This window comes from Eufriesea mexicana, unplaced genomic scaffold (genome assembly GCF_001483705.2).
Source record: "Eufriesea mexicana isolate 0111107269 unplaced genomic scaffold, ASM148370v2 scaffold5017, whole genome shotgun sequence".
NCBI classification, from domain to species: Eukaryota; Metazoa; Arthropoda; class Insecta; order Hymenoptera; family Apidae; genus Eufriesea; species Eufriesea mexicana.
Genome location: NW_016912971.1, coordinates 365,935 through 379,367, shown reverse-complemented (window position 1 = coordinate 379,367; position 13,433 = coordinate 365,935). Strand labels below are relative to the sequence as shown.

The following is a 13,433-nucleotide window of genomic DNA, read 5'->3' as shown; positions in this document are numbered from 1 at the left end:
GGTTGCAGGATATTTTATTAAGTGATTCATCAGATAGTTCAGCTTCAGGATCTGATACAGATAGTCCAATTACAGAAGAAGATTTTCAGGAAATGTTAAAGTTTCATATACTTAGAAAAAAATACCAAGCACGTTTCTACCAGAAACCAGAGGTAAGATTAAATTTGAATTCAAAATCAGTATATATATAGAATAAATAACAATATAATATTTTACTTCCAGAATATTCAGTATCAATATTACAGTGCTGGATTATTATCTAATTATGATAGGTTTTTAGAACATCAAAAATTAATAGTTGGAAATAAAAAGAAAAAAGAAAAGAAGCCAGAAAAGAAAGCTATGAAAATAAAGAAAGAAAAGATATCACGTCATAGATCTTCAGAAGATTATCCAGTATGTAGAATAAAAATTGATACAATATATTTCAGAAATAGAATGTTGTTATAAAAATTTTAGGAAGGTGATTATCCGGATGAAGAGTGGGATCGTACAATTCCTAGAGAAGAAGAATTAGATGAAGCTGAATTGGAAGCAATAATGCGTCATCAACCACGTCAGCGTGGAAGAAAAAAGCATAACAATAAAAGTCCAGAAGTCATGGCAATGAGGAGAAGAAAAATTTGGGTAATGATGTCCAAGAAAGAATTGGGAAAAGTACAAAGAGCAAAAACCAATAATCATAAAGAAATGTTAATTAGTTGTAAAAAAGTAGCACAACACTGTATGAAATATTGGAGACAAAAAGCTATGCAGGTAACTATTACATTTATAATTATTTATTTGCATTTAAAAGTAATTTAAACAATTTATATTTTTTACATTTTAAAGTCGCAAAAGAACATGAAAGAGACTATATGGAGAGCTAAACGTCTTACAAGAGAAATGCAATCTTATTGGAAACGATACGACCGAGTCGAGCGTGAAACTCGAAGAAGATTAGAGAAGGAAGCTGAAGAACAGCGCAAAATGGATGTGGAGCTTATTGAGGTGATTGATACTGATTACTTTTATAATATTTATAATATAGTACACAAATATATACTTTATTTATCTTATTCCATAATTTAGGCAAAACGGCAGCAAAGGAAATTAAATTTTCTTATTACACAAACTGAACTATATGCTCATTTTATGTCCCGAAAATTGGGGAAGGCTTCTCCTGAAGAACAATTGAGGATTTTAAATCAATTAGATGAAGAAAAAAATCCAAGGCTTGTTGGAATTGATGATTATGATAGGTAAATTTATTAACATTTTATGTATTGATAAACAAAAATATTATGTTATGTAAGACCCTATTTATTTACAAACAGTGAAGTTATGAAGCAGAAAGCCAAAAGGAATGCTACAGAAGCATTTGATAATGAAAAAGCTCGAGCAAAACAGTTTGATACAGCAGCCGCATCTCAAGAATTGCGACTTAGCGATACACCCGAAAATTTAGAACATCCACAACCTTCAATTTTTAAGGGAAACCTTAAAGGTTATCAACTAAAAGGAATGAATTGGTTAGCTAATTTATATGACCAGGTTGGTCTATGTATTAATTTATTATAGTATATTAACTAATAAGATTTTATAAGATTTCATATATTTATATAAATATTTTTAATACCATTTTTAGGGTATTAGTGGGATTTTGGCAGATGAAATGGGTTTGGGAAAAACTGTGCAATCCATAGCATTTTTGTGTCATGTTGCTGAAAGATATTGTAAGTTATGGAATAAATATCTTTGTACTTTAAAAATTTTTTAAAATGGATGTACCTTTTTGCAGCTGTATGGGGACCATTTCTAATTATATCACCGGCTTCAACGTTACATAATTGGCAACAAGAAATGGCACGATTTGTTCCAATGTTTAAAGTAGTTCCATATTGGGGTAATCCACAAGAACGTAAAATATTAAGGCAATTTTGGGACACTAAAGATTTACATACGAAAGAGGCTTCATTTCACGTAGTGATAACGAGCTATCAATTAGTTATTACCGATTATAAGTACTTTAATAGAATAAAATGGCAATACATGATCCTAGACGAAGCACAAGCTATAAAAAGCACCAGCAGGTTTGTGCTTGTTCAATTGTTTATTTACATTTTATATGCATGGTGTTCTAATTTTTACTCTTTACAGTATGAGATGGAAATTGTTGCTTGGATTTAGCTGTCGTAATAGATTGTTACTTAGTGGTACACCCATTCAAAACAGTATGGCAGAATTATGGGCATTGTTACATTTTATAATGCCCACTTTATTTGATTCTCACGACGAATTTAACGAATGGTTCTCTAAAGATATCGAGAGTCATGCTGAAAATAAAACGGGAATTGATGAGAGTAATATATTTTTATTATACATTTTTTGTACAATGATATAATAGTACAATATTTCAGATCTAATAATTCCTTTTTATACTTAGAGCATTTATCGAGGTTACATATGATTTTAAAGCCCTTTATGTTACGTAGAATAAAGAAAGATGTAGAGAACGAATTATCCGATAAAATTGAAGTAATGGTGTATTGTCCTCTTACTACTCGTCAAAAATTACTTTATTCAGGTAAATATATGATGTTTTTACACATTAGAATATCATTTTTTTATAGCATTAAACAATCATAATATATATATATTTTTTTTTGATAGCATTAAAAAAGAAGATTAGAATAGAAGATTTATTGCATTATACCGTTGGTGGTGGTGACACTGCATCTAATGATAAAAATTTCACATCAAATCTTATGAATCTAGTCATGCAATTCCGAAAGGTAATAGTTTATATATTTACTATTTATTAAATTTATAAAAAAAAGAACAATGCCATCAATATACTATAGCAACATCCATTTGATTAATCTCAGGTTTGCAATCATCCAGAACTTTTTGAGCGCAGAGATGCTAAATCTCCGTTCTTTATGCATACTGAATATTATGAAATGCCAGCATTATTATATATAGAAGGACTCATACATCTCTCGTTGCCATCTAAAAATCATTTGTTGTATAATAAGCTATTTATATTTGCTACTGAATATATACATCGAACTCTTCACGATGGCAACGAAAATTTTTCTCAAAATACTTTCTCTTTTAGTAGATTTATTAATTTGTCTCCAATGGAAATGAATAAAATGTTCATTGTTGGTATCTTATTCAGGTACATACTCCTTTTATCTAATGTATAGAATATAGTATTTTACAATATTTAATTCATTATTTATATTTAGATTGTGTCTTGCAACTATGATGGAGAGAAGAATAAAAATGATGCGTTATTGGGAGGATTGGAACGTCGATGAAAGAACGGAAATACCTATGAACCAAATGTTTTTTTTATCCAGAAAAATCGATTTTTCAGTGGGTTCTTTGCAGGATTTAATATTCACAAGAAAAATTGTTGAGGGTGAACCTGTATATACGCATACGACTCATGTTATTCATTCAATGCCCGAAACTGTCGCTCATCGAATTTTGCGTAGCAGTAAAAAAACAGCTAATCTATCACTGAAGGTTTACGATAGTCTTTAATCGCTTTCTCTTATATTTATTTGATAGATTATAAAGTTAATTATAGTATGTATATTTTTTTACAGAGAATACTTCCTTCAACCAAAGTTGAACAAGAAGACTCAAAAGTGACTTTATTACCCGAACATCTTCATCTTCCAAGGCCAGCTATAATGCGATATTGTCAACAGACCACAATTCCACCATTTATTTGCGATACTTATCCTAAGGTTTTTATATAGATACAGTAGAAACATAAAGTAATGATATAAAGCAATACAATGAATAAATATTAATTTTAGGTACAAGCTAGTCCTCGAAAACTGTATGTTAGTAATAGTTCCGCAGCGTGCGCATGGCGAAGGCACGAAGAATGTGGCGGAAAGTTTGGTCAACGACTCCTCTGGCTTGGTTGTGAACGAGCGCGACACAAGATGAGTCCGTCTCGAGAGAATTCCAGTTTTCGTATGACACAAACGACGTCATCATTTTCTGTGGAGCCAAATGGTGGTATTTCTGCATGTACTCCCATAAATGGATGGTCAAATATCATAGTACCAGGTAAGCGTTTTTTGTATTGCTTATTTTAGATTTTTTATGTACATTCTAAGATATATTATTTGTAATATTGTTATAGATAAACAAACATTGGTGACAGACGCTGGAAAACTTTCCGTATTGGATAGCCTTTTGCGCCGTCTTAAAGAACAGGGTCATCGAGTCCTTATCTACTCTCAAATGACAAAAATGATTGATTTGTTAGAGGTATTTTTATTTAGTCGATCATCAATCAAATAATTATTATATGGCTTTATATTATGTTGTCATTACAGGAATATATGTATCATAGGAAACATACTTTTATGAGATTAGATGGTTCTTCTAAAATCTCAGATAGGCGAGATATGGTCGCAGATTTTCAAAAGAGGTAACTTCAATACGCTTTCATTATCTTCTACATAATACAAAATTTTAGACCATTTCGTGGTAATTTGTAAATATTTCACGTGAAAGTTTATATTAGTTAAAGATGTTATCAATATTTATCGATTTAAACGAACAATGTCTATTAATTTGATGAAAAAAAATCATTAACAAACAGAACTAATTCTTTTTTGACGCGAGTTGAAATATCTATCAACCATCATGTTGCATGTCTAAAGTACAGCTTCTTTGCATGTCGTTCCTTCGTTCACTCGCGCATAACTAACACGCGAATTAATTAGCGAATCGTCCCTGTCTTGTAGATAGCTGCAGCTTTGGTTGCCCACTATGAATGCAACATTCTAATAATGGTTGATCGTTATGTTTTATAGGTGCCATTATATTTTAATATTTTTATTTAGAATCTTTGTTTGATTTTTATTTCAATTTTAATAATAAAAGGAATAATATATTTTTATCTATATATTTGATATCCATACAATAATTGAATTCTCAAAATCTTGTAGGTAATAAGGTATATTCAGCTTGTGTATTTCGGACTGGAAATCTTCTAAGTGCACGACTAGTGTACCGAATTAATTTACATACAAAATGTGTCGTACTCAACTGTTCGATCTACATGGACTGTTTCGTGTTTCAGGGCGGACATATTCGTCTTTCTGCTGAGCACCCGAGCCGGAGGTCTGGGAATAAACCTCACTGCCGCAGACACGGTTAGTAATTTTATCCTATGCTTTATCGGTCCGAACCTTGTACGTATTCACCTTACTATTCCAAGAAGTCGAGCATTCGCCTTTTGTTTCTCCCTTTTGACATCCAGAATAAATAACTCGAAACTTCGGAAACAATCTTAATTGATCGGAAATGAATGAGCATAGTGTGAGAAATTACAACTTTGTTTTATATGGGGACAATTACAATACTGGTCTCCATTATCCAATTTTACTATTATATATTTAACGGGATTTACTGTCGCCACTTATCTGATCTAATATCGTTTTGCATAATATGTAAAAATACATATAAAATGTAACTGTATAAAATGTATTTATGTATTTATATATTTTATACCTCTAAGTGGATTATAATTAATTAATTATATATTTAACCATAATTAATTATATACCTATAAATGGAAGATAAGTATTTATAGGAGATACCTACATTATTTGTAAAAATATTACTTTTTGACCAAATAGTCAAGTATACTGATGTTTAATAGCGCAAGATCGTATTTATTGATGAGGTAATTGATTGTGATTTTGTTTAAAACATAATTCGCTGGTTGTAAGAGTTTCCTTGTCTTAAAGTTCTTATCTATAAAAAGGTATATCTTGATTACAGATAATGTGATACCACAGATTAATGGTTGGATCGATAAGGATTTTTGGTCAGGGTCACTCCCCTGCATTGCCGAAACTGCATTCTGTTACGTGCGAGAGTACACGAACGTGGGCTGTACCTATTCATTTGTTGAAGTTACATATTTGCATATGCCCTCGTTCGAATATTGAATAGAAATAGAAGTGTCCTTATTTAGAACATTATGTATAATAGATATTTAAAAATTTGATTATTAATTCCTATAGAATTTGAAGATGGTATTTTTATTAATCCGAAAAAACAATCTTTTTGTGTATGGCAATTTAATTTTATTAGATATGAATTTTATTTTACAGGTAATATTTTATGATAGCGACTGGAACCCCACGGTGGACCAGCAAGCCATGGATCGTGCCCATAGGCTGGGTCAAACAAAGCAGGTTACGGTATACAGATTAATTTGTAAAGGAACTATCGAAGAAAGGATATTACAACGTGCTAGAGAAAAGAGTGAGGTATGTTTCAATCAAAGAAAATCGTTTTCGTAAATTTTATCCTTAAATAAAATAATTTAATCCAAATTTTTTCAGATACAACGCATGGTAATCAGTGGGGGAAACTTCAAACCAGATACTTTAAAACCTAAGGAAGTTGTTTCCCTTCTGTTAGATGACGAAGAAATCGAAGCCAAATGTGAATATTTTTACTTAAATTTGGTTAGGCTATTAAATAGTTTAATGATTTTTTCAAGTTTAAACTAACTTGCATTACATTATTCTTCGAAATGAAATGATTAAAACGAGTAGTAGTGGCTATTATAAAATAAGCAGCTCTATAATCTCGTTGAATGAAAGTTTGAAATGCAAATAAAGAACACCATACCGCATTTTTGTTCGCTGAAGCGCGATTTCAGTTGTATTCCCGTGCCGGGAAGCGCATCGGCACACAGACATGCATTCAGAATGAGTGGGAAGGAGATAAGGGAAGGAAAGAGCATGGATGCAATTACATTATGCTCGTTAGGTTATGCTAATGCCCTAATAACGAATAATAATAAGAAAAGAAGTAACGAACGTCCCCGTATACAAGCCCGTGTCCGTATATTTCAGACAGCCAACGGAGCGAGGAAAGAAAGCAGCACGCGGAGGATGCCCGACTTGAGTCGAACCTATACCACAAGGAGAGAGACCGGAAGAGGAAGTTAACCGCGCTTCCGGTCAAGGTGAGCCCGATGCCCTTAGAGCCGCTATCTTTTTCTTCATTTTCAGTTTTTCCATTATTAATAGAATAATTTTTAATCTTTTTTCTAATTCTTATTTTTATTTTCCTGTAATCTTTTATTAGGGAGATGTAAAGAAGCCTTGTCTATCTGACGCAAACGGTGACAAGATTGTTGATGTTGCCCAAGTTAATTCCAATGAGAATAATCAAGTCAGTGGTGGATATTTGTCATATCAGATTAACAATCATCAACAATTCCTTGATAACGCAGACGAGTACAGCGTGCCAACCAGTCCTGTCAAGTCAGAAGTACGTATGAAAATAATAGAACTGAAACAGTATTAAAGGACAAAAGAAATAATAAATCCCAAATTTTTTTTATGTTCAGGACGAAACAAGCAATGATGGCTTGGTTGTTGACGTGGATGGTCCAGTCGGAGCTTCCTCTGGCGACACTCGACAGTCACGAGTAGGTCAGTTTGGAGATCCTGGCAAGATCAGCCGACTCGATCATCACATGTCCTTCAGTAGCGGAACTGGTGTTCGGATGAGGCCCACGATTCGTGGTACTAGCAAACGGGGCAGGCCTCGCGGTTCCCGTAGAGGTGGACCTGTTGGTGGGAAGGGTAGAGGTCTTCTTCTGCTCCATTCATCATCTAAGGGTCTCGGAAGCGGTTCTCAATCCCCAGCATCTTTATCTCCAACCAGTAGTAGTACAGCTAATGATCAAATTCTTCAACACGGTGAGTACTGTGCTTTCTTAGATTTACTGCTTAAAAAAAACCTATTATTGTTGATGATGAATATAGTATTCCGATATAGATTGAAACCTATTAAAAATTTAGAGTGCAGTAATAAATTATTGCATATTATGCCAAGGATATTTTACAAGGACGTAAAAAGAATGTAGATTAAATCATTTCCAGCAACACAATTCAATGGATAGATTTATTACCGATATGTGGAACCGTGTAATGTCCACTGATGAATATTTAATTATTCACTTTGCATGTAACTCAATAAGTCTAGCATGCTGAGGTCATTAATATAAATTGCTTTAATTCTGTTATTCACGATCAATGAAGATAATTAGCGACATTAACATAGTGTCTTTCATGTATCTTTCTCATATAGTGTTTTTATTTTGACTACACGCTTCGAAATAGAATTTTGTACATTTATTTAGATGTGCAGTCACCTTCAAAATTCTCACTCGAAACTTAAGCTTAAATCGCTGAGAAACGCATGCTGACTCCGTTCGGATATTGGGTGATACGGTTAAGAGGATTAAGTGAGTAGTTTTGGGAGACCATACTCGAAATACCCCCGTCTGAACGAAAATGACTTTCCGTGACGCACCCTCGAATCGATACATCGTTAATCCCGACTGACTCTTTCATGGATCTAGAGTTCCCCTTACTCCTATTGCACCACTTGGTCCAGTTCTCATGGGATTTCGCTCTTAGTCGCAAAAAGAAAACACCCCTATGTTCGCGGATCCCTTGACTGACGTGAATCCATCGAAATTCCCTCGCGGTTACATGTGCGCGCAAGTGTTGCAACGAACAGTTGGCGCCCTTCCTGAGGGTACGCGATTTACCCTTCGAGATATCCACCCCCTCTGTGACTCACTTTTTCGGTCCCAGTTTTCATGCGCACGAGTGTTACTCCGCGTCTTCTGGGACGGGGGTGTCTTGGTTTATCTGTCAGTTGGACAGTGGTCACGTCCTGGTTTGGAAGTATCAGACGTATAGATTGAATTGATTAGGAAAATGAACTTAATGGGTTTGGCCTTCTATCCTGTTTTTATCTTCTCTCTTTTTGACACAATATAACATATATATATTCCTATGTGTGATGATTGTCGTTGAGTACTTGTACTTGAAAAAGTGGAACAATACGTCTATAGAACAACAAAATGCAACACGAATAGAGCCAGTATATCGCGATTGATAACACGATTGTTTCATGTTTCATTATAGCTGGTTTACTGTTTTCCATCCATTTGTATTAACAATAAAGCAACGATATATATTTCTTACGAATTATATCATAATTATTCCTACAAACAATTTATCACTAAATTATTCGTTTGATAAGCAATTCTCGTGCAAATTATATTCTAAGCGTTGCCTCAAGTATCGACCATTTTGGAGAACAATTCTGGGAAAGAGAAAGAAGGAGCGAAGAAGAGTGAAAGATAGAGGAGAAAAAGAGGATCGAAAAGGCCTGACGAAAGCGAGCCGCACGAAAACGAGTAGGTGGCCCTCACGCAACGACACGTGGACCGAAGTTTACGCGGCAACGTGCACGGCACCTTCATGCACGCGCGCACGCTCATACGCTGTTCGTGCTACATATACGGAAAGGAAAGGGGTCGTTCCCTCTCTCACTTGTCGTCGACTGGAAGGCGAGCGGACAATAGCAGGTGCAGAGCGAACGCGACAGCTGCGATCGATGATGTTCTTCTTAGGTTTTTGGAACTCGCTCACCCCTCTCCGTCCTCCCTTTCTACCTTCCCCTTTCGACTATCACTTCGTTACTCTGCCCCTTTCATTTTGCCCCGTTTGTTTTTTTTCTCTAGTCATTTCGCCAATCCTTTCTCCGCGATTTGCGTGAATTTGTTCCTCTTTGGAGATTATTTTTAGCAACTCCGACCTTTTATTTTACAGATATTGCTTCATTGCATTCTCAACATTTGGCTTATTTTAAGTGATTTGTCTCCATCTTGAAGAAGATTTATCTTCTGCTCATTTCCATCCACAAGTGGTGGTTTCTATTTGAGATGCATTTTGTGAATAAGAGCAAGGCATATGGTCAATGCATCCGTGAAAGCCAGCAATATGACGCGCTCTTTCATCTATGAGATGTTCTCTTCTCTCATCTGCATATCTAAAATTCTACCCACATGATGTCGCTCTTGAAAACATATCTTGTGCTTATAAATGCAATAAAATTAAACTTTCTCCATTGAATCATACTCGATCCTCCCTTTCCGGTTGATCAAATTTCGTTATTTAAATCGCAAATGTCCAAGTATCGACGTGTTCGTTGTTTAGCTGTCGTTTGCATAATTTTTCGTAACGGATAGCTAACCCTGGCCATGGTTCCATTGGGAATAGGATCTGAGGGTTGAATTTTGTGGATTCGTGCCGTACCTCATTGTACCGCACCGTGTCATCTTGGTCGTCCGCATTGCTTTCATCATATTTCCGTGTCATGTAACGGAAAGTAATTCCAACCAGTTCGAGTGGTTGAGAGAGCTTCTATAGCTACGAGCTTCCTACTTCCGCGACGACACAGTCAGCTGGAACTACATATTGCTTTTCTCAAAATCTTACTCAAATCTTACTATAAAACTTGTTAAATTTACATATAAATATAAAATCATTCATACCAATAACAGAATATCTTCGTTATGATCCATTTCTTTCTCTTTCATCTTTCTTCCAAATATCTAGAATTAAAGGGTTGCATGATTATTCGCAATTATTTATCGCTTGTAAATATCTTAACAGCCGAGCCTCTCCGTTGAATCACTGGAGATTCTACCTAAAACTTTCACAGCAATCGAGACATCTTCCTCCACTGAGGGATCTATCCATCGGTATTACGATAACGAGAATCTGGCGATTCATTATCCTCATTGGCCAAGAAGGACGGTCGTTTAGCCGGAGGGTACCAGCAAAACTATTTCATTGTCTCCGCTTTAGAATGCAATAATTTTCTCCAGTTCCAGGGTGCTCGAGACGGGAGAGCGCCTTGAGACACTGCGAAAGAGGCCGCATCGTGACAAAGGACGAAAAGGGGGAGGGAATGAGAGTTTGGCTGTGTGTTGCACGGCTGAGATACGGCAGGATAATACGGGAAGATAGGACGGGGCAAGGATCGGCATTCCGCGGATCCTCGCGTTCCATTCGCCCTTCCAGCTACCTCGAAACTTCTCGAGAACCCTCTTCTTTGTACGCGTACACCAGACTCTATCTCCCGCCTGGGATCTCACCCACGCGTGCTTTCCGCGGGAATCGCGGACCCTCGATATACGAAAATATTTTAACCGACCCCTTGGTGTTTGTTCCTCCCTTCTGGCTTTGCTTTAGGTTGGATATTAATTCGATCAGGCACCAGGTTTTCGTTAATATCGTTTCCTCAGGGTTTTCCGTTAAGCGATTATTTTTGTAGGTTCAGCCATAAGAAATGTCCACGTTGGTTCCATGCCTTACTGTTTAATAGCTTGGATAATTAGAGGTATAACCGATGGATCTGAAAATAAATGGAAAGGGTTAGTCTAGTTCATTTTTATAGGAAGAGTTCAACATCCTTTCCACCCTGCATACTCTACAAACGGTTCAACACTCTGCAAACTTCTCTCATGTCAGCAGTTCCAAGTAGACCTCCAGGACACCCTTTGTTACTCGAAGGAACTTCACGCGTTCAAGAATCTCCATCGAAATGCTCCTTGGAAATCTCGTTAGAATCGAGCGCACGGAAAACTTGGAAAGCGCGCGTATATAATGAGGAAACGGGTCCCTCGAGCTTTTCCCACCCTCTTAGTCCCTTTGTTGCTGAGTGGCCACTCCAACTTCCTCTCTTTGCCGAGGTGGCTGAAGAGCACCTCCTGAAAGGATCGAGAACGTGCCAAGGAATGTCGACGACTCGACGAACGAAGCGTGTGTGCAATGGAAAAAAGGGAAAAAGAATAGGCGAAAGGAAGGAAGGAAGGAAGGAAGGAAGGAAGGAAGGAAGGAAAGAGGAAAGAAAGAATGGAAAGAAGGCCGAGTTAAAAGGAGACGGGGAACGTCCTCCCGTACATCCTTGCTCGGCTACTGACCTCCGACCCTGTCACTCACCCTCCTCCACCGCCGACCAGAATTTTTCTCTCTCGCTATCTCATTAAATTCTTCTCCCCCTCTCGCCCCCATGCTCGTCCCCGTGGTCGGCTCCTGCGCTTACGATCAGTCGAATAGATGCCGTGGCACGATCCTCGAGTTTGTCTTCGTACCATGCCGCGGTGTACCGGTGAATAACCGATTAACTGGTCAGACCACTCCACGTTAAATGGAGGGCCTCGTTCGTACCCTGCATCTGCCATTATAATCGTGAAAAGTTGCAGGAGCCCCGTGGTCGCGTCCTCTTTCCCGCGAAATTCGTACCTCTGGGGCATGCCGCTCGTTATCTTCAGACCTATCGTCTCCTTTGCGCGTCGAGCATACCGATTTTCACCGGTGATTTTCGCGCGCGCTGACTTCGAATCGATTTTGTACGGCGCATTGAGAAGTTCTTAACGTGCGATAACCTTTGATCGCTTTGATGTGTGGTCTGCAGATCGCAATTCTGGATATAAAGGGGTCACGCTCCTAAAAATTTTCAGCCTTAAAATCTTTCCAATTTCCAATCTGCATTCTCTGATACCTATAAAACAGGAATTTTAGATATGACACGTGATTAAAGTCCATTTGGCTAAACATAGATATAACAGAATATACATAATAGGTATAAAAATTGAACGATCGTCGTTTACAGGAGTGCAAGGAACCTCTGGTCCAACGGAAGGTGACGGCCCCAGTTCAGTAGGTCCCCTGGGACCAGTAGGAACACTAGGTCCCCTGCCAGGTAGAGGGGGTGCACCAACCATCCGAAGAGGTCCAGGACGACCACGTTTAAGGCCAACAGGTCCTGGGCACCAAGGATATCGTACCCCTGGCCATCACCATGGTAGAAAGATGCAACGGCCACTTCCGGTTCCCCTGAGGTCCCAACAAACGATCGCCACTGTAAATCAACAGAAATCATCGGCACAACGAGCTTCAGGACCCGGTCCATCGATTTCTTCTTCTCCGATGAACAGTAGTACCTCGTTTTCTTCGCCGACAAGCGAATCTAGACCATTTGGATTCTACACGCAACAGCAGCAACAACCACGGGGATCGTCCTAGCTTCCGGAGGGAGAGTTCCTTCGGGTAATTCTCGAGGGTGATTCATGAATTGTCCAAACTCGGAAATTCTCGCGAAATGTTAGCGACCGGATCGCGTTCTCTGAAATTTTGCAAAGCGAGACTTCTGTGTACTAATTTCCTTATTTGACATTTTGAAAACGTGATTGACGCAAGGAAGTATCCTGGATCTATGATGAATGACGAATTTTTCTTTTGAATGGAGAATGTCAAGAGAATGTTCGATTTGTTTGTACAAGCTATTTTTTAAGAAAGCCATGTTTCTTTAGTACTCGATGATGCTTGGAACTATGGTAATATACTGGTTTCAGTGATCAGTATTACTTTCGATGATAAATACTGGTTTCATTCATGCTTTACGGCTTGTATGATTTTTAGAAGAAGTTGGAGTACTGTGTTCAGTGATAAAAAACTAGCAACGAGTATTTCATTCTCTCGTTGCTTCCTGTTTTTTCCTTTTATTTTTTTTTTTTTTTT

The 13,433-nt window shown here is 37.2% G+C and overlaps 1 protein-coding gene and 2 long non-coding RNA genes across 3 annotated transcripts in view; 1 reads left to right on the top strand and 2 right to left on the bottom strand.

Moving 5' to 3' along the window:
- The window catches only part of Ino80 (chromatin-remodeling ATPase INO80), a 14,731-nt gene extending 1,629 nt beyond the window's left edge, over positions 1 to 13,102 (top strand). The window contains exons 5-28 of the mRNA XM_017906004.1: positions 1 to 152; positions 223 to 396; positions 460 to 756; positions 832 to 990; positions 1,072 to 1,241; positions 1,317 to 1,533; positions 1,628 to 1,715; positions 1,781 to 2,072; positions 2,140 to 2,342; positions 2,426 to 2,566; positions 2,653 to 2,774; positions 2,868 to 3,163; positions 3,234 to 3,516; positions 3,600 to 3,743; positions 3,816 to 4,074; positions 4,151 to 4,278; positions 4,347 to 4,441; positions 5,099 to 5,171; positions 6,138 to 6,296; positions 6,372 to 6,474; positions 6,891 to 7,003; positions 7,126 to 7,311; positions 7,391 to 7,745; positions 12,526 to 13,102. The exon at positions 1 to 152 is cut by the window's left edge and continues 7 nt beyond it. Coding sequence (XP_017761493.1) covers positions 1 to 152; positions 223 to 396; positions 460 to 756; positions 832 to 990; positions 1,072 to 1,241; positions 1,317 to 1,533; positions 1,628 to 1,715; positions 1,781 to 2,072; positions 2,140 to 2,342; positions 2,426 to 2,566; positions 2,653 to 2,774; positions 2,868 to 3,163; positions 3,234 to 3,516; positions 3,600 to 3,743; positions 3,816 to 4,074; positions 4,151 to 4,278; positions 4,347 to 4,441; positions 5,099 to 5,171; positions 6,138 to 6,296; positions 6,372 to 6,474; positions 6,891 to 7,003; positions 7,126 to 7,311; positions 7,391 to 7,745; positions 12,526 to 12,938 — 4,622 coding nt within the window. The 3' untranslated portion in view covers positions 12,939 to 13,102. The remainder of the gene's footprint in view (positions 153 to 222; positions 397 to 459; positions 757 to 831; positions 991 to 1,071; positions 1,242 to 1,316; positions 1,534 to 1,627; positions 1,716 to 1,780; positions 2,073 to 2,139; positions 2,343 to 2,425; positions 2,567 to 2,652; positions 2,775 to 2,867; positions 3,164 to 3,233; positions 3,517 to 3,599; positions 3,744 to 3,815; positions 4,075 to 4,150; positions 4,279 to 4,346; positions 4,442 to 5,098; positions 5,172 to 6,137; positions 6,297 to 6,371; positions 6,475 to 6,890; positions 7,004 to 7,125; positions 7,312 to 7,390; positions 7,746 to 12,525) is intronic.
- Positions 11,511 to 12,568, bottom strand: LOC108551745 (uncharacterized). The gene is made up of 3 exons (XR_001890502.1): positions 12,489 to 12,568; positions 11,853 to 12,414; positions 11,511 to 11,620 (listed from the first exon to the last, which is right to left on the bottom strand). It is a non-coding gene; the product is annotated as an uncharacterized LOC108551745 (long non-coding RNA).
- LOC108551746 (uncharacterized) overlaps positions 12,962 to 13,433 on the bottom strand; it is a 4,476-nt gene continuing 4,004 nt past the window's right edge. Inside the window, exon 4 of the long non-coding RNA XR_001890503.1 lies at positions 12,962 to 13,038. This is a non-coding gene — a long non-coding RNA (uncharacterized LOC108551746). The remainder of the gene's footprint in view (positions 13,039 to 13,433) is intronic.